The sequence below is a fragment of the Salmo salar genome, chromosome ssa05 (genome assembly GCF_905237065.1).
Source record: "Salmo salar chromosome ssa05, Ssal_v3.1, whole genome shotgun sequence".
Taxonomy (NCBI): domain Eukaryota; kingdom Metazoa; phylum Chordata; class Actinopteri; order Salmoniformes; family Salmonidae; genus Salmo; species Salmo salar.
The window spans coordinates 29,943,962-29,965,300 of record NC_059446.1 but is presented as its reverse complement, the minus strand read 5'-3'; the positions used below and the strand labels follow the sequence as shown (position 1 = coordinate 29,965,300).

The 21,339-nt window shown below is 43.8% G+C and overlaps 1 protein-coding gene across 1 annotated transcript; it reads right to left on the bottom strand.

Annotated features, from left to right (window-relative positions):
- Positions 1–891: 891 nt before the first annotated feature.
- On the bottom strand, positions 892–21,058 carry LOC106604573 (protocadherin-12). Its single transcript, XM_014199343.2, has 4 exons — positions 17,549–21,058; positions 15,083–15,174; positions 12,661–12,809; positions 892–2,915 (listed from the first exon to the last, which is right to left on the bottom strand). The coding sequence occupies exons 1-4, from the start codon at positions 20,462–20,464 to the stop codon at positions 2,509–2,511; spliced, it is 3,564 nt and encodes a 1,187-aa protein (XP_014054818.2). The 5' UTR covers positions 20,465–21,058; the 3' UTR covers positions 892–2,508.
- Positions 21,059–21,339: the final 281 nt, after the last annotated feature.

Genomic DNA, 21,339 nt, shown 5'->3' with positions numbered 1-21,339 from the left:
AGGGAGAAGATCTGGGGGGGTCTAATTAGTTATACCGTTTAAGTTGGAAAAGAAAGACAGTGGTTTGATTCGAACCAGGGAACCATTTGAACCGCATACCTCCCTGATGGTGTTTGTTGTATTTTACTCTCACCTGTCACTGCAATCTCTGCCCATTTAGGTTTCAATCAACCATTCACATTTTGTCCCGCCCTCAAAACACAGCTGGGTCCTGTTCGACTGATTAGACCATTTGGACAGAGCTTTCAAAGGCTGCCCAATTATTATTTTATTTTTGCCATTAATTGGTCTTTTGACTAATCACATCAGATATTTTCAAATCGGCTCTTTTTCAGAGCTGATCTGATTGGTCAAATCCCAGACTATTAATGACTGGACAGACGAGAAGCATCTGGTACTGGCACACTTGCGTTCACCTGTCCAGTCATGTCTAGTCTGAGGGCTCTATTCAATCCGTATTGCGCAAATGTAAAGAGTGTTCCCGCGTTGGTGGAGACAGTACCCACTGCTTATGTCGGCTCAATCTGAAATTACTTTTACATTTCAATCGCGCTGTAACGCAGAACTTCCGCAATACGGATTGAATCGAGCCCATTATTTGTTCAAGGAAGGGAGGAATGAAGGATGCACTTTGAAAGAATTCCAATAAGGCCTAGGTATCTGAAGAATGAATAAGGACAACTCCAGCTACTGGCTCATCACGAGTCAATATACAAAAATGACATGGTAAAAGCACCAGAGGTCGTTGTCTTACAAAGATTTTTCCTAGAGATGTTCCTTTGCAGTGAGTCTCCATGTTCTCACCCAAAGAAAATCTAATTTCGCAAACATTCAAAATAAAAGTCAAAATCCTCAACGTTGTGGAATTTGTAGGATGAAATGAGCATGATGCTGTTTTCAAATAATTTTATTTAAATGTTTTAGAAAATATTATGTACAAAGTGCTGCTGGTTTGATTTATGGCACAAAAAAATCCATATTTTCCCGAGCAAAGTTACAAATTACACCTTTAGTCAAAAAAGTTCATTTATAACACTTTTTACAGCCATTCAAATATCTGAAGCCAAATCCTGTGTATGTTTTCTTACACAGACCTCAATAAACAACATTTTTACCTCTGTAAATATGACATTTTTCAGTAGCTAAGGAATTTACTTGAGTAAATACAAAAAGTAATCAACAATGGAGACATTTCTCAAAATGGTGTTGAAGGAAATGGCGGCAGACATCCTCAGGAACAGGACTTAGTTTTGCTAGTGTTTTCTCTTAAGAAAAGACAAAGAGCCGTTTCCTTCTTGGACTCTGCTTGGGTTGCCAAACTCAGCCATTCATACCATGAACAACGCTAACAAAGAATAGCACCGTGTTGTTGCTCCCACTGATAAACACTTCTGACCAGAGAGAGAGAGAGAGTTAATCAGAGTGATACAGAGGAGAATGTGCCACATGAGGAAAACGGTTTACTTGTGTAACATTTATCTCAAGCTAAATGTACACTGTGCTATGTAGGGAGTACTGTATAGTACGTTGACCGTGTTCCAGCACTGAACAAAGGCCTTAGGTTAACTCCTCTCCCTTTTCTGGCCTTGGCCTGTTCCAGACAGGGAAGCAGTCTGACTGGGGGCTTATAGTGTAATTGACGTCTCCTAATGGGGATATGTTAGGAGAAGAGGTTGCTGTTGTAAGCTTGAGCAGTTCAGTCATTTCTGCAACCACAGCAAAAAGGAAAACACAGTCACCAGTTTGGGGGGATTGTAAGAACATACTGGAAATTCTAAATAGCCCAAACACACAGGAACCAATCAAATGAAGTTGAGGCAATTTTTCTCAGACCAGGAGTTTGGCCTAAAATAGCCTCCACGAATCCAAGAGTGGACGACTCTCTCGTCTCTAACATGTAGGCTCACTTTTTGTGAACAGTCACGTCACAAGTCAGACTGTTGAATAAACTTCATTTTAATGTAATTTACCTGTTGTCTGCTGATTTTGTCCTGATGTAGGAGGTAATCTGAGACAAAATATCCACAGAGTAGTGTTATTAACCCAACTTTCAGTACGTTGGTCTGTGTGTTGGTTTTTATTTCAATGCTGACGAAATCCGCACGCGACATGCACAATATGTCAAAAATGCCACAGACCAAATGTCCCACGTAATCAGCTGGCAAATTTCACAAGCACTTCAAGCTGCTTTTGAAGTGATGCGCATTGGTCAACAACATTCAGTTACATTCGGCTAATGTTTACATATTGTGCATCACATGAAATGCATCAGGAGATGGAAAATACAAGTGACAGAAACTACCGGCGAGGCAAAAAGTTGTGTAAACAACACTTTCCTGTGGATACCTATCTACACTTCCTACCGCCAAAGGACCAACAGCACAGACCACCGGCAAAGTACGTTTGAATATCATTGTATTCAACATTCTGGCTAGTAGAGACTATTGTCTTTTTTACAGCAACTTCTTTCAGACTGATTTCCATGACAAAACCACGTTAAGACAAGGCCTACGGGAATTGCGCCGAGCACTGAGCCAGAGGGGACGTCTTTTCGGGGTTCCCAGAGATCCGTGGCGCATTGGCAGCTCCATCCAGCCCCAGCGAGCGCCGGTAGGCGGCAGACAATCTGTAGAGCACATCTGGCGAGGGGCGGGACTGGGAGTCGCCCTTCTGGGTGAGGAGCATGTTAAACAAGGTGTTGACCTCAGAGAGCAAGGCCCCATCCAGCGGGCCATCCTTCTCCGGCGTCTTGCCGAAGGTGGAGAAGGAGGAGGAGTCAAGGGTGTCTGGGGAGCAATGGGTGTCGGAGGACGGTGGCCCGTTGGGGACAAACATGTTCTTGTGGTAGTCTGCAGTGAGGGGGAGGGAGAGGCGGGCCATCCATGCAGGGTCCTCTATGTCAGCAAAGACGTCATCTGATAAGAGACAAGGAAAGAGATGAGAACATAAAGTATAAAACTGGCAAAACAGTTTAACAACATGTATATAAGACAAAGCAACAGCTCTACAGCAATACACCGCTGGATGTGACACAAAGCACCACATGGGTGTCCTTTGTTATAGTATTTGTTGTTGTTGGCCAGTGTTGTTGTTTGCTCCTGAGAAAATGCATTTCCTCCTGTGAAAACAACAAATGAAATCTGAAGATGGGAGAATGATTATCTGGTATGTTAAAGACAACAAAGAGAAAAATAAGTTAATAAAAATAAGCTTATGGAGGTAAAAGTCCAATCTTGCTGAAAAACAATTTCCTTGGGGGGGCAGGATGGAGGAAATCACAGGAGGAGTATATTTATCTGGCATTTCCTGTCATCTCCTGGCTATATCCTGAGTTATACTCAAGTAAAGTGGCCAAGTGGTTTTACACATAATGAGCATGTACACACTCAGAACGGGGGAAAATCCACTTAAAGCTTAGCCATTCTCCAGAGTTAAGCATTCCAGGCATTTTTGTATCATTTTTATTATGGGGATGTCCATGCCTGATTATCTTGAACAACATATCTATTTTCTAATTCTTTTTTTTTGGGGGGGGGGGTTAGTTGTAGTATAACTGACATTAACTGTATGGTATGACAAAAATGGAGCACATCATTTACATTTAAATTGGATGTTGAAAAAAAACACATTTCAACAAAATGGATAGAGACTATCGAGAGACATTTTTAAATGGAAAAACACAAGCAACATGCTAAAGGCTACAACCCCAGGAATAATTTTTTTTTTAAAAACACCAGTTTGACTGAAAATACACAGCAGAATTCAAAGGTTCATATTGATTAGTGAAACACCGCAATCATAGGCCAGCTGTGCACAATGCCATGAACCAGAGGGCTAGAGAGCTGCTGAATGACTCCTCTTGTTTTGGCCTCCCCAACTCTTTATCTTGAATCTCCTCACTTCAATCTGATTACGCTCGTGGCCTATAAAAAGTGCCTGCTGTGGATCACTCACCCTGTGGTCCTCATTAAATCACAACCAGACCTGGTGCACACACACTCAGCAACACACACACACTTGCAGAGAAGTCACTGAACGACCCCAGCAGCTAGCATCTCTCCCCACACACATACATACAGTACACACACCCTAAATCCCTCTCTCAAACACACACACACACACACACACACACACACACACACACACACACACACACACACACACACACACACACACACACACACACACACACACACACACACACACACACACACACACACACACACACACACACACACACACACACACACACACACACACTCTCCCCCCACTGTGACACTGACAGCCCTTGACTTAAATCTCAATCCATAAACTAAACAATCCTTATCCCTCTGTGTTTACCCTACACATCACTAAAGAGTAACCTACACAAATCCCACATGACGTTCAGACGCTTCATGTTTCGCCCCAAATCCCTGTAAGATAGTTATCCTCTGCGGTATTTGTTTGGAATGTTCAAAGACTGAGCTCCATGTATGTGGGGGTTTTTGAATGAAAGAGAGTAAGCATTTTTTTTAAACTCTTGAGTTGTTGAACCAAACACACGGATAATCAAACGAAGTGGCTCTGAATCAGTCAACCACCATTACTTCTAAGGCCATCTTTCATGTCTGTTGTCTCCCGGAGACCTCAGAAGAGAGCGTTGCTAACAGGGCTAGCATGCATATAAACTGTCAGTAACTAATGGGGCAGGCTGGCCCTTGTACTAATTCAGGGGTGGGTTACTAGGCCCGCGGATCAATTTCCAAAAAACAAATGGAACTAATTTGGGTCTGAGAGTTAGAATAGTAGAATACACAGGGTAATTTGGGTCTGAGAGTTAGAATAGTAGAATACACAGGGTCATTTGGGTCTGAGAGTTAGAATAGTAGAATACACAGGGTCATTTGGGTCTGAGAGTTAGAATAGTAGAATACACAGGGTCATTTGGGTCTGAGAGTTAGAATAGTAGAATACACAGGGTCATTTGGCTCTGAGAGTTAGAATAGTAGAATACACAGGGTCATTTGGCTCTGAGAGTTAGAATAGTAGAATACACAGGGTCATTTGGAAATGTGGTTGTGCATCAGCAGTTTTTCTCTTGCTATGTCAGTCACTGGCAGTCACTCAATTAGCCATGTCAGCTATCTAAACTTGTAGTAGTCATGGTTTAATTACTGACGTGGGGCCCCGATTGATTTTGTTAGTCGCTCAAATATCATATTAAAAACGACAAACATTTCTCTCCAACCTATGACAAAATGTGTATAATTGCAGCAAACTTGCTTTAAAACTGCAACATTTTCTCTACGCCCCATGGCAAAATGTGTATAAAGCAATAAAATGTATTCAGAAAATGAATTTTTTTTTTCCAGAATTTATTTCCTGCAATTCTACACATTTTGCCATGGGGCGTAGAGAAAATGTTGCAGTTCTAAAGCAAGTTTGCTGCAATTATACACATTTTGCCATGGGAAGGAGAGAAGATTTTTGCTCTCTATACCCCCCACTCCATATCTCATCCCCCTCTCTCTACACCCGCCACTCTATAACTCATCCCCCTCTCTCTACACCCCCCACTCTATATCTCATTTCCCTCTCCCACTCCCTTCTTGTCTCTATCTTCCGCGATCCATTGCTCGCCCCCTTGCAAACTTAATTAGACTGGACCCACCAGCAGGGAACCCCTAAATCCTCAGAAAACAATTACCCTCTTATTGGAACCAGAGGAACCCCCACACACCACATCACACAAACAGGTTTGATGTGGAGAACATCCCTTCTGTGGTAGATCGACTATAACCACAACCAAACACCCGTAAATATGGAAGCAGTTTAAAGCATACCGCCAAGCGTTAGATCTACAAACCTATTTAAAGTCAGAGCTCAGCTTTAATAATGGTCATAATCATCGGTTTAAGCAATTGGTGATATGTGATTCATCTTCTATCGCCTCTAAGACTTTGATTCAACTTAGATTTTCAAGGGAACTGTCCCTTTAATGGGTGATATGGCTACCAAACAAAAGAATGAAGATTTGAAAGAAAATAGCAGAGCTCAAGGAGAGATAGAGATTGTGAGGCCACATTCTGAACAAGGGGTGCTGAAAACACACTGATCTACACACCAGTGGTGCGCGGTTCAGTTTTTTGTTCACCCGCACGCAATTGCTAATAACCATCCACAACCTGTCAAATCCCATCCACAACCGGTCATAACCCATCCACAACCGGTCATAACCCATCCACAACCAGTCATAACCCATCCACAACCGGTCATAACCCATCCACAACCGGTCATAACCCATCCACAACCTGTCATAACACATCCACAACCTGTCATAACCCATCCACAACCGGTCATAACCCATCCAAAACCAGTCATAACCCATCCACAACCGGTCATAACCCATCCACAACCGGTCATAACCCATCCACAACCTGTCATAACCCATCCACAACCTGTCATAACCCATCCACAACCGGTCATAACCCATCCACAACCGGTCATAACCCATCCACAACCGGTCATAACCCATCCACAACCGGTCATAACCCATCCACAACCGGTCATAGCCTATCCACAACCGGTCATAACCCATCCACAACCTGTCAAAACCCATCCACAACCTGTCAAAACCCATCCACAACCGGTCATAACCCATCCACAACCGGTCATAACCCATCCCCAATTGGTCATAACCCATCCACAACCGCCTGACTAGACTATATGTGATAAAGGATAAAGTGAAAATCTGAAGCCTGCACCCAACCCTAACCCCCTAATTTAGAAAATGCAGTCAGAAACTGTGGAAAGTTTTTTCATTGTTGCCTTATTTAGATATGTTTCTGCTTATAATTTCCGACATTTTGGTAGGCTATTTGTTAGTCCAGGGTTTGATGATGAGTTGTTTATTTGAATCAGCTGTGTAGTGTTAGGGCAAAAACCAAAACATGCACCCAAGGGGGGACCCAGGACTGAGTTTGGGAAACCCTGTGTTAGTCAACTTGTCTATAGTTAGAAACATGCAGCTTCTCTTTTGTCATTATATGTTGCCCTAGAAGACTAACTAAACCCTTGCTCACCAGCATAATGTCATGTAGCTGAAATACGATCAGCTTTTATGATGCTGATAAAGATAGCACCTCTACAGACGGTATCTAACTGCGCATTCACATTCAAGATGCTGAAAGAAAGAAATGATGTTTCTCCACTCCTGTTCCCGAGTCAAAATGTTGCCTACATTTAGTGCCTTATTTTACTGCAAGAAATGCGTAGTTCTGCAGGAGTCAATGTTAAATGTCAAACTCAGTCTATGGAGGGCCTAGCAACCGTGGGTTTTCCCTTTAAATTAAGACCTAGATAACCAGGTGAGGGGAGTCCTTTACTAATAAGCGATCTTAATTCATCAATTAAGATCCAGGGTGGAACGAAAACCCGCAGACACTCTGCCTTCCGTGGAATAAGTTTGACACGTGTTACAGACCTACAGTCAGTCTCCAGATTTCAGTTTCCATTTAACCCAGGGGTTTAAAACTCATTCCATAGACAGCCAGGCGAGGGGAATTCCTTACTAATTAATGACCATCAATTAAGTACATGGGAGGAGAAAACCCGCAGACACTCGGCTGAGTTTTTAAGGAACTCAGTCTGGCTTTAAATGTACTCTTGAAAGTTGTAATAGTAGAATGCACGAGGTGCAATTTCGAAATTGGGTAGTGCATCATCAGTTTTCCTCTTGTCATGTCAGTCATTGCATACATTAGAGAGCTATTTATAACTTGTCAGAAATGTCCAGAACAACTAGCCCATCTCAGCTAATGTTTTTTTATTTAGGTTTTTTAGCCCATAGATATAGTTGTAATTTTTTTGTCACTCAAATATCACATGAATACACATTAGATATAGCAAAATGTATAGACTTGCAAGAAAATATGCTTTAAAACTGCTAAATGTTCTTTGCGCCCCATGACAAAATGTGTAGAATTGCAGGAAATAAGCTTTAAAAAAAAAGCTAAATTCTCTCCACCAAGAAGAGGGGTGTGAACAGATTGACAGATTGTGACATGAACAGTGCTTGTGCCCATAGAAATCTTCCAAGAAGAATGGCGCCAGAGGAAATGGCTGCCGTTTTACGGACTCCTAACCAATTGTGCTATTGTGTTTTTTCGCCTTATTTGTAAACTTCTTTTGTACATAATGTTTCTCCCAGCGTCTCTTATGACCTAAAAGCACTTTTGGATATCAGGACAACGATTACTCACCTTGTACTGGACAAAGATTTTTTCTTTAACGAGTCAGACACGAAGGATTTACTTCAGACACCCGACAAGGCTAAATCCCAGTCATTCGCATGAAGAAGAGACGGAGATATCGGGGACGTAGGTCGGGGTGTCTTGTAAAGATCCGATGGCGGGTGGGCAATCTGCCTTTACCATCAGTCCTATTAGCCAACGTACAATCATTGGATAACAAAATAGACTAGCTACGATCACAAATATCCTACCGACGGGACATTGACACGGATAACATAATAAAATAAAATGAAACCATCTAGTGTTCAGCGAAATAACAACACAATGTCAAATACAGGTAGCCTAGTCGCATAATTAACATTCAATCACATTAACCATTACTCTCTAGCAGGAATTTCATTAATGGTCCGTATGTAGCCAAACATAGCTGCTGCTCATTCCGTTTGCTCTAAAATGGCTAAATGGTTAAAAAAAAGTGAGGCCCGCGTCCATAGAGACACATACCAGCTCTACTCGTAGTACTGCTACTACCAGCAGTACTACACCTGCACCTGTTGACGACACAAGTTGTTCTGCTTCCATGAGCACATCCAACGCTAGCATCAGTAATTCTACATTTGTTGTTAGCTCAGCTAGCATGGACACTGACAGTTGTGAATCTCATGCAGCTGAAGAGCTACTGCCCCCTTTCCCAGGAAAGCACCGAACAACAGACAGGGACGAATATGATGAGAACTACATTGATTTGGGGTTCACTTATATTGGGAGTAGTGCCTTTCCTCAGCCACAGTGTGTTATATGTGCAAAAGTACTATCTCACAACTCGATGAAACCTTCACTCTTGCGCAGACATTTAGAAACAAAACAAGCCTATTTGAACATGCCTATTTTTTTTGCGAGAATTAAGACAACATTCGAGTAGTAAGACATGTATAAAAGCAACAGATACCATTAATAAGAAGCGGCTAGAAGCGTCTTATATGGTGAGCTACCGAGTGGCTAGGACAGGCAAGCCCCATACTATTGTGGAGGACTTAATTATTCCTGCTGCCGTGGATATGGCTGGGACAATGCTGGGGGAAAAAGCCCCAAAAAACTATACAGACAGTGACTTCATCAAACAACACTGTTTCACGATGCATCAATGACATGGCAGGAGATTTTGAAACAATTACTGCTTCGCATACAAGCCAGTGAAATCTATGCGTTACAGCTGGATGAGTCAACAGACGTGGCGGGCCTGGCACAGCTCCTGGTATATGTCTGTTACGTTTATGGGTGGTCAATTAAGGAAGACATTCTCTTCTGGAAACCAGGACAACAGGAGAGGATATTTTTTAAAGTATTGGACAGCTTTATGACATCAAATGGACTTTGGTGGTCAAGATGGGTTGGTAACTTTAGTGATGGTGCAAAAGCCATGACATGCAAGCAGTTGCTCCTGACGCCACTTGGGTACACTGCAGCATCCACTGAGAGGCTTTTTCTGCCAAGGGAATGCCTGACAGCTTGAAAGACATTTTGGACACTACAGTGAACATGATTAATTTTGTTAAAGCAAGGCACCTGAACTCTCGTGTATTTTCTGCACTATGCAATGATAAAGGCAGTGACCATGTAACGCTTTTACAACATACAGAAGTGCGCTGGTTATCAAGGGGCAAAGTATTGAATTGAGAGACGAGCTTAAAGTTTTCTTTACTGACCATGATTTTCACTTGTCTTGCATGATAATTACTTTCTCACAGGACTGGCCTATCTGGGTGATGTTTTTCTCGCCTGAATGATCTGAATCTAGGATTACAGGAACTCTCCACAACTATATTCAATGTGCGGGACAAAATTGAGGCTATGATTAAGAAGTTGGAGCTGGCACTAAGATGCTGGCACTAAGACCGCACTCAATGAGCTGTATACGGCCATAAACAAACAGGAAAATGCTCATCCAGAGGCGGCGCTCCTAGTGGCCGGTGAATTTAATGCAGGAAAACTGAAATCAGTCTTACCTCATTTCTACCAGAATGTCACCTATACAACTAGAGGTGAAAAAAACTCTAGATCACCTTTATTCCACTCACACAGATGCATACAAAGCACTCACTCGCCCTCCATTTGGCAAATCTGTACTCCTGTACTCGCTGTTCCCCCCACGACTGCATGGATGCGCACGACTCCAACATCCTTTTAAAGTTTTCTGAAGACACAACGGGCCTGATCACCAACGACAATGAGATAGCCTACAGGGAGGAGGTCAGAGACCTGGCAGTGTGGTGCCAGAAAAACAACCTCTCCCTCAATGTCAGCAAGACAAAGGAGTTGATCGAAAGAAAAAAAATTGTTGACTACAGGAAGCGGAGGGCCGAGCACGCCTCCATTCACATTAACGTGGCTGTAGTGGAGCGGGCCGAATGTTTCAAGTTCCTCTGTATCGACATCACTAAGGATCTGTCATGGCCCAAACTCACCAACATAGTTGTGAAGAGGCACGACAATGACTCTTTTCCCTCAGGAGGCTGAAAAGATTTGGCATAGGCCCTCAGATTCTCAGAAAGTTCTACAGCTGCACCATTGAGAGCCTCTTGACTAGCTGCATCACTGCTTGGTATGGAAACTGCTTGGCAGCCGACCACAAGGTGCTACAGAAGGTAGTTTGGAGGGCTCAGTACATCACTGGGGCCGAGCTCCCTGCCATCCAGGACCTCTATACCAGGTGGTGTCAGAGGAAGACCATAAAAATTGCCAAAGACTCCAGCCATACAATTCACAGACTGTTCTCTGTTACTGCCCTGCAAGCGGTACCGATGAACAAAGTTTGGAACTAACAGGACCCTGAACAGCTTCTACCCGCATGCCATAAGACTGCTAAATAGTTAGTTAAATAGTTAACCAAATAGCTACCCGGACTATCTGTATTGACCATTTTGTTTTGCACTACATTTTTTTGACTTATCACATACGCTTCTGCTACTGTTTATTATCTGTCACTCTATTCATATGTATATCAAATGAAATTGTATTTGTCACATGCACCAAATACAACAGGTGTAGACCTTACCGTGAAATGCTTACTTACAAGTCCTTAACCAGCAATGCAGTTCAAGAAATAGAGTTAAGAAAATATTGACTAAATAAACTAAAGTAAAAAAATGTAATCAATAAAATCTAAAAGTAACAGAAAATTACATAACAAGAATATATACAGGGGGTACCAGTACCGAGTCAATGTGCTGGGGTACAGGTTAGTCAAGGTAATTTGTACATGAAGGTAGCAGTCGACCTAAATTCCCTCGTACCCCTGCACATCGACTCGGTACTGGTAACCCATGTATATAGCCAAGTTATCGTTACTTATTGTGTGTCTATTTTTACTTATATTATTATGTGTTTTACTTTTCTTTATTTCTCAATTTTCTTTCTCTCTGCATCGTTGGGAAGGGCCCCGTAAGTAAGCATTTCACTACACCTGTTGTTTACGAAGCATGTGGCAAATAAATTTGATTTGAAACATGATGTCAGGGTTGAGACTATCTGTTCACTGCCTCAGGGCAGAGTGGGTGGTGGTGACGGTGTGTGTGTGTGTGTGTGTGTGTCTGTCTGGTTGTTCTATACAACTTAAAATATGGGACTACCATAGCAATATACAAGAAAGAAAGACTCTCCAGGTGAGAACACAAAACATCTGAGAAACAGGTGGCTTAAACATAGTCAGGAATCCTCAAAGAGCCTGAGCTTCTCACCATTCGCGTGTCTCACAAATATTGTGTGACAACGCTAATGGAGGACCCGTTTGCCTTTGTGCACGAGTGACTCAAGGATTACACACAGACACACACGCAGGTCTTTGTAACACCCCTGTGTGAGATCACTGTACCAGCATAGACTTTAAAATGCTCTCACTGAAGATCAACAGAAAGATAGAAATCCCTGTATTTGCCCAGAGGTCTTAAGTGAGAAAAACTATGGGGTGTGTCTTTAATTTGAAAAGGAATAAAGACAGGGCCCCTAGTCAGAACGAGACAATGACCTGAACAATACCTGGAAGGAACTCCACACATATATTTACCGTGTATGTTGAACATATTAGTCTGTTCGACCATACGGAGCGCTGTGCTCACTACTGTATCACATATAGTATATCACAATGTGACTCTTTACGGCTGAGTGAAAACACCCATTGTTAGTCATTTTAAGTCAGCTATGAATTGTCAGAACAGAATGAAGCCCCACAGAGAGCTAGGAATGCAACTAAAAGTATTTTCTCTTTGTTAGTGTTGACCATTATTTGTTTTAGGTTTTCTTCAAAGTTATTGTTGTTTGTTGACTATAAAATAGTATAAGTTCTCTTTAGTGGTGAAAGGGTATTCTGATGTCTATGGGACAACCTAGTAAAATAAAGGTTTAATAAAAAAATAAGAAAGGTTCTTACCAGGGTTGTTGAGCAGGGTGTTAAGGTCCTCCTCCAGTAGCAGGTCGACAGGGGAGTCTCGGCCCGTGTCCCAGTCCATGTCTCCGGCTTCACTCTCGCCATGGCCACTGTCCTTGGTGCTCTGACAATCAGTGTCCTGAACGCCGGTCCTTCGGGGAAGCAGAGGAAACAGACAGGGGAGTGTCAGGGACAGTGAGGGAAGACATTTTAGAACCAACGACAGCCATCTTGTGGAACCATCATTATGACTGTCCTGTTCAATTTTCCAAAAATGTGATGGAAGAAAGTTGATTCCATTCTGGAAATATGCTGACCTGAGCTCAATATAATAGTTTAAAGGACCAGTGCAGTCAAAACCTTGATTTTCCTGTGTTTTATATATATTGCCACAACAAGAGGTTGGAACAATACTCTGAAAATTATGATAATGCCCTTTTAGTGTAAGCCCTGTTAATAAAGACTGCCCAAAATTTCAGCCTGTTTTGGTGGGATGGAGTTTTGGCCTGCCTTGTGACATCACCAGGGGGGTAAATGAGTTAATAGACCAATAAGAAAGGTAGTTCCTAACCTCTCTCCTCCCAGACAGTCCTAGCAAAACTATTGCTTGAGAAATTGCTCTTTGCTAAGAAGCATTTTTTTTTTACAATTTAATAAGGCTGCAGCACTCCACCATTCAGGCCTTTATGGTAGAGTGGCCAGATGGAAGCCACTCCTCAGTAAAAGGCACATGGAGTTTGCCAAAAGGCTCCTAAAGACTCTCAGACCATGAGAAACAAGATTCTCTGGTCTGATGAAACCAAGATTGAACTCTAGCCTGAATGCCAAGCGTCACATCTGGAGGAAACCTGGCAACATCCCTACAGTGAAGCATCGTGATGGCAGCATCATGCTGTGGGGATGTTTTTCAGCGGCAAGGACTGGGAGACTAGTCAGGATCAAGGGAAAGATGAACGGAGCAAAGTACAGACAGATCCTTAATGAAAACCTGCTCCAGAGTGCTCAGGACTGGGGCGACTCGGGCGACTCTAAGCACACAGCCAAGACAACGCAGGAGTGGCTTTGGGACAAGTCTCTGAATGTCCTTGAGTGGCCCAGCCAGAGCCCAGACTTGAACCCGATCGAACATCTCTGGAGAGACCTGAAAATATCTGTGCAGTGAGGCTACCCATCCAACCTGACAGAGCTTGAGAGGATCTGCAGAGAAGAATGGGAGAAACTCCCCAAATGCAGGTGTGCCCAGCTTATAGCGTCATACCCAAGAAGACTCAAGGCTGTAATCACTGCCAAAGGTGCTTCAACAAAGTACTGCGTAAAGGGCTGAATTATTTTGTAAATGTGATATTTCAGTTTTTTATCTTTAATAAATTTGGAGACATTTAAAAAAAAAAAAAATGTTTTTGGTTTGTCATTATGGGGTATTGTGTGTAGATTGATGAGGGGAAAAAACGATTTAATCCATTTTAGAATAAGGCTGTAACGTAACAAAATGTGGAAAAAGTCAAGGGGTCTGAATACCCTCCCGAATGCACTGTACTTCTAGGTGTTTTAGTGTTTAATGATAAAATACCAGAGACTTGAGGTATAGACTGATAACAGAACATGCTCAGAGACGTTATCTGAGCTAGTCAGAGCCAGACAGACCTGGACCCAAGGGAGATAGCTTGGCCAATTAGGCCAGAGACAGGAAGTCTCATCCAGTCAGGTAGACAAATGTCACCTCTCAGTGGGGGGGGGGTCACAACATCCCACATAGTTGGTCATGATGACACATAAAAACAGATACCCGAGTAGAGGAGAAAAGTCTGCATTGTGCCTGTGTCTGGTTTTAAGATATCAATTAAAGAAAACACTATGACAGACTTCATTCCTCGTGTTAGCAAAGAAGCCGAACCAGATATAAACTCTTCACGCCATACTATAGATGATAATAACATTGTGGTCATTGGATGGGCTGGTTCCTTCCCTAGAGGCATGAGTCAGGGCAGTGAGTCATGCTCTAACATGCCCCCTGACACATTGACTGACTGGCAGACCACCTAGGTTATGAGACACTCTTCCTGTTACTGGCAGACTGAAGGCAGAGGAGGTCTTCCGGTTTATCAGACACAAACCTGAGCTCTATTGCCTATTCATTGGAGCATTTGAAACTATAATTATTTATAGGGTGCCTTCGAGCAGAAAAAAAAATCTCAATAGGATCACTTGTACATATAAAGGATACATATAAATAAAAAACATAACGTTGTAAATATACGTTTTTGAGATAAGTGAACATTTTGTGAAGAAATACATAATGAAAATCTCAAATAAATTATGCATGTAGTGGTAAAAGTGATCAACAGCCAAATGGCTCTGAAACAAAGGAGGGATACTTAAAAGAAAAAGGGAAGAAAATAAAAAAAGAAAGAGGAAATGTACTCACCTGCCAGCGCGATGGGAGTACTTGTTGCCTCGGAAGTTGGGTCTCGGCTGCAGCTGGCCCTGGTGGAGCAGGGAGAGGAGCTGGGAGATCTGCTGTAAATTGGCAGGAGGAGAGAGGGGTTAGGAGACAGTAACCATGATTTAAATTTGCAGGAGGAGAGAGGGGTTAGGAGACAGTAACCATGATTTAAATTTGCAGGAGAGAGGGGTTAGGAGACAGTAACCATGTTTCCAGTCCCCCTTTTTATGTTAAGTCATGCCTTATAAAAAAAAAATGTAAACGACAGGTGTGATGGAAAGACTAAGTGTCGATACAATTTCATAAATGTCGATAGATTTTTTGTTTCGTTGGACATGGTGCGATATTTTTGTGTCTGTAAAACTAATTATGCAACAATTGTAATGGAAAAGTTTTTAAGCGCAAATATTAATAGAATAACCATCATGTCGAAGTAAACTTGCAGTCACAAAATACTATGTTTTGTGGTCCTCCCACGACGACTTCGAAAACCATGCAGTTTATTAGGCTACAGATGAAATAAATACTGCTGGTGAAATGATAATCGGTGCTTGGCTGCTAATTTACAAATAAAAATGATCTCGCTCTTATCCATAACCGCATCATGTACCGTCTGCACTGTAGCCAATCTGCAAGCTGTTGGTGCCAAGACCAGAGTGGGCACATTTGCTCTTTATCAAATACCTTTTGTGCCAAAATCATCGACAAAGATAACAATTGAATGGAAACACATAGAACTTTTTATTCGGTACATGGAAACTTAAGCCCAAAAGTGTTTTTTATGTCCACTTCATCATCACACACAGCATTTTATTCGCAAAAAGTCCATTTGATGGAAGCGCTCCTCTAGTGGGGAAATTCTCAGATTTGAGAATATTCGCATGAAAATATGTCACTAATTGGATGGAAACCAGCTACTGATATTATAAAACAGAAGTCAGAGTAAAAACTAGGGCTTGGGGAATGTGGTGTATGCTGTTTGGACAGTTTTATACCAACTGTATGGGATATCGTTTTACTCCCTGACAAAGGCAAGGCCGACAAACATCAGTTTTTAATATACTAAATTGAACAGCATGTAAATACCATGAAGTGCTGTGGTTCTCATTGTTTATCTTTGTTCATGGTATATGTTGGTTTAACTGTTGCAACATGTGAAAGAAAGGTGACTTGTGGGAAAGGGAATGGGTGTCATTCAATTAGACAATTGGAACGATTTGTGCTGGCATCTTTTTTATAGGACCGGATGTGCTGCTAACTGTGGCCCCAAGCTCAGAGAGGAAACAGCCTCTGTGATGTGAAGAGAGGGAGGTGTGTGTGTGTGTGTGTGTGTGTGTGTGTGTGTGTGTGTGTGTGTGTGTGTGTGTGTGTGTGTGTGTGTGTGTGTGTGTGTGTGTGTGTGTGTGTGTGTGTGTGTGTGTGTGTGTGTGCGTGCGTAGGCACATGTATGTGTTGCACTCAGAGGGCCGAGGGTGGACAGGAAAGTGTTTTAACATAAAGGACTATTCTTCTCTGACCAGTTTCCTTCCAGGATGAACCTCCGAAATATGAACGTGTGGAGGAGGAGGACGGGGGGACTCTAAAGCCAAAGTGCCAAGTGGGGCGAGCGAGCGGGGGTGCAGGAAAGGTGGGTCAAGAATCAGGCCTCTTCCTGCTGTTAAAATGGAATTCACGTGAGGCCTTTAGACCTTGCCAGACTCTATGTTCTAAGCCCATTGGGTGTTGGCATTGTCGACTGCGTGAATTCTCCCTCAATGAGGATGCATCGTTTGACTAGCACAGCACTTCTGGAGTATTTGGAAACCAGACCTTTACAGTTGCTGTTTTTCTTGCTTAAAGTGAGCTCAGCAATAGCAATTTGGGCCATTTGTAACTGACGACTCGAGGTCCTTACATGTCAAAGCAGTATTACCTTACACTACAGACATATCAGAGCTTACATTGGCTGGGTTTCCCCCTTAGAGAATAAGAGTGGTCTACTGATTCTTCCTGGCATTTTTCCTCCCGTGTATGAATCTGTTATGTGATATTGAGTAAAAGGAGAGATTGCTCGGGGGGCACAGAAGTAGACAGGATTACAGTGGCTGACACATAAGCACCTGAATGAACTCAATGCTTTGGCTCCAGCATCATCTGTCAGCTGTCCCCTCAGGCTTCCTACATGTAAGCTATACACCAGGCCAAAATAGCAGAGAGGAACAGAGGGGGGAAAAATATTTTCTCTCAGGACATTCAATTTATATTCCTGTAGGTTACACTTAATTACGTACAGTAATTCTTTAAGTGAAAAAAAATAAGGCCTATTTCTAAAGCAAAAGTCTGTTATTAGTTAGATGTATATACGGTATCATCTAACATGAGAATGATGGAAATCAAGGTAATGCATTGCATGATATATACCAAATGTGCATTCATGTTTGTAGTATTTATAACTAAAATGTTTATTACCTGTACTTCTGGAGAGGCAGCAGACAGCTCGATGGAGTTGTCTCCGAAGGCAGCCATGGAGAGACGGACTAAGTTCCTCAGCATCCGTCTGTGGTCTTCAGCATCATGTCCACCTCTGGTGTCTGTGTTCTTGGACCTTCTAAGTGTTGCTACCTGGGACACTGGGGAGGATGGTTCTGGCTCTTCAACGTCAGGCCTAGCCTGGATCTCAGAGTTCCCGTGTCGCCTCAGGGTGCCGGTCTGAGAGAGTGAGGAGGACAACGAAGGGTTTCTTGCCTTGCCTCGGTAAGGAGTGGTGGGGGTTCGAGGGAGAGTGCCGTCCAGCTCGATGCTCCCAGGTTTCCTGAGTGTTCTGGTATGGGAGACTGGCAGTGTTGCGCCCCCATCAGGGTAGGCCTGGGAGTGGACTGTTGGATGCATGGAGGTGGCTATGCTGTATTGCCTTTCGGTGTGCTGCTCTTCAACCACCAGGGGCATAGGGGAGAAGGGCTGGGCTTCATCCTCATCTTCCGGAGGGTCCTCCCTTCGTCCCCTCAGGACTGGCACCAGCTGGATGTCCGTCTTCCTGATGTTCTTCTGTGGACGGCGAGGGTGACGCGTGTAGGTGGACTCAGCCGTCCTGCAGTTGTAGGCATGGTTGTCTCGTTTCGTGGGGCGACAGAAGGTGGTCACCAGGGCAACAGCCAGGAGAAGCAGGAGGCAGCTGGCCCCAAGGCAGATGGCCATCATCATGGTGAAACTCAGATGGCCACGGTTACCAGGGGCTGAGTTCTTCAGATGGTCCTGCAAGTTGACAAAAGTCACCTTCAAAGTGACCTTTGTCACTAGCCTTGGAGAGCCCATGTCCGATACAGCGATATCTACTTTGAAAGTCTTCCCAATGAGCTCTGTAGCATTGGTCGTGTTAACATACAGTTGTCCGGTAGTGTCGTCGAGTCTGAACAGTCCTGTGGGGTTTCCATCTGTGATCATGTAGCTTAGTCTTCCATTGAGGCCCGAGTCTAGATCGTTGGCCTTGATGGTAGTGGCCAGGAATCCATAAAGTCCATTTTGTGCAGAGCGATCGATCGGAGGATAGGTGGAGCCTTCTTCAGCACCATCCCCTAGCTCTGTCACCATCTCCCCCTTCTCTGCGTTGACCGGGACGCTCACAAAGGCTATGCCTTTCTTTGGCATTGGCTCCTTGATGACGGGGTAGTTGTCATTGACATCCTGGATCTCGATGAGTACCGTGGCAGTGCTGGTGAGGGGTGGATGCCCATGGTCTATGGCCTCCACGATGAAGGAGTAGGTGGGAGACTCCTCATAGTCCAATGACTCCTGGGTGCTGACTACACCACTGATGGGGTGGATGGCAAAAGACGCTGTGGGAGTTCCCAGTTCATTGGACTCTCGGATGGAGTAGGACACCCTTCCGCTGAGCTCAATGTCCACATCATTAGCTTCTACCTTGAGGACCTGTAGGCCTACGGCATTGTTCTCCTTGAAGGAAGCCCTGTAGTGGGACTTGGAGAACACAGGGGCATTGTCATTCTCATCCAACACATGGACAACTAGGTATCTAACACATGACAGTGGAGGGTCACCGTAATCCTGGGCAAGTAACGTGAGATTATACTCCATGACCTTTTCGCGATCCAGTGTGCCATTGGTTACGATCATGTAGTTGTCGCCATGGATTTTCTTGAGGCGGAAGTGGCCTGATCCGTGTTGGATGTGGGCATGCACATTCCCATTGTCCCCGGAATCTGCATCAGAGACCATCACCAGTGCAAGGAATGTGTCCTCCGGTGCACCCTCTAAAACAGTTGCCACTGGGGAATCAGGAGGTGTCCAAGTCACGTGGATCCTTGGTGCATTATCATTGACGTCCCTCAGCTTGACGTGTAGTTTACAGTGAGAGGGGATGGCGTTGGGCCCAAGATCGCGAGCCTGGATGTCCACCTCATAAGAGTGTTTGTCCTCATAGTCCAGTTGGCCTTTTAAGGTCACTGCCCCACTCTGGGGGTGGACACTGAAAAGCTTCTGCACCTCAGGTGGAGCATGTTTGCTTAGAGAGTACTCAACCTCCCCATTGGCCCCTTGATCAGGGTCCATGGCCTTGAGGTTGATGACGATAGTCCCACGGGCTGTGTCCTCGGTTAGTTCCACGGTGGGGGTGCTATCCTCAAACATGGGGCTGTTATCGTTAGAGTCCAAGACTTTGACTCTGACCAGAGTACTGCCCGACCTGGGAGGGTTCCCCTTGTCCCAAGCCACCAGAGTCAGCTCGAAGGAGGACTGCACCTCCCTGTCCAGCTCCTTGATCACCACCAGCTCTGCTTGCTTTGGCCCATCCGCAGTGCTCCTTACATCCAGGGCAAAGTGCTGGTTAACAGACAGTGAGTAGGTCTGCAGTCCATTGGGGCCAGCATCCGGGTCCACGGCTCGGTCCAGGGGGATCCGCATCCTCAATGTGGCCGTCTCAGAGATCTCCAATTCCTGCTTGCCGCTGGGGAAGGTGGGGCTGTGGTCATTCAGGTCCATCACCTCCACCCGCACCCTCAGAAAGTGGATAGCACCACCTTTCCTGTAGAGGACACTGAAGGCCAGCTCACACAGGTCCGAGCCTCGACACAGCTCCTCCCGGTCCAGCTGTCCCAGAGTGGAGATAGTTCCGTCTCTCGCTCCGATGGAGAAAGGCAGGGCTTGACCGTGCTCCACGACCTGGAAATCCTCCAATACCTCTGTCTCGCCTCTCTGACGCAGGTCATCGACCAGATGGCCGACCCTGGTGCCCACAGGCTGCTCCTCCCAGACTCTGTACATAACAGTTAATGGGGCCGGGTCTAAAGACTGGGCCCCAGAAGCAAGACACAGAACCAGCAGTAGAGCCAGCAGCATGACTGTGTGAGATATTACTGTCCTGTTCAGCATTTAAAAGGGCATGTCTAACACCCACTATAAACTACTGCGATAAGGTAGTGTATTTGTTTTCCCCTACTCTAAAATTATCTTCTTCAATTTAAATACTGATGACTGATGAAAAAAGTTTTACCTTTTGATAGAAAATATGTCTTTGAAAATAGCCTACTACAGTAAAATATTGATAGTTCAATATCTGAGTTATAAATCAACAAAACATAGAATTATGTTTTTATCAGTATAAACCATGAATCAAACAGCTCATCCACCCATATTCTTACACCTTTACAGAGCTCTGAATATCAGCACAAAATATACCAACAATTACAGCTAAATCTATCAATGAAACAATCAAATGTATTTCCGAACAAAACAGAATTAAAATGAAATTAAAGATAACCCTACATCCTTTTTATACCAACAACCTTACAACCCTTAAGTTGAGTCAGAGAACCAAATTACAGAACCCTATAACTATAACTCTTGCCTCCCTCTCTTACACATACATACACTCATAGCTCACTGCATTATTCACTCACACAGCTGCTGGCTCCCAGCCTCTCGGTTCATCAGCCTGTAGCTACAAAGTAAAGTTAGGAGAACACTGAGGAAGTTTGGATCTGTGATGATACAAGCAGGGGAGGACCCAGCCAATCAGAACAGGAGGCATGGAGCATATGCAAATCTGGACTCCGCAACCTAAAACAGAAAAAAAATGGTCTCAGGAAATGAAGCAGGAGTTGAAACAACATTTGAGTGCTTTAAAGAAATGTGTTCCTCCCTCTCTGCCCCCAGACCACATTTTGCCTTGTTAATTTTTTCCTGCAATTTTCAAAAAAACATCAGAACCTTGCATTGTGGATCTTTAACTCAGTAGTGGGCTTGAA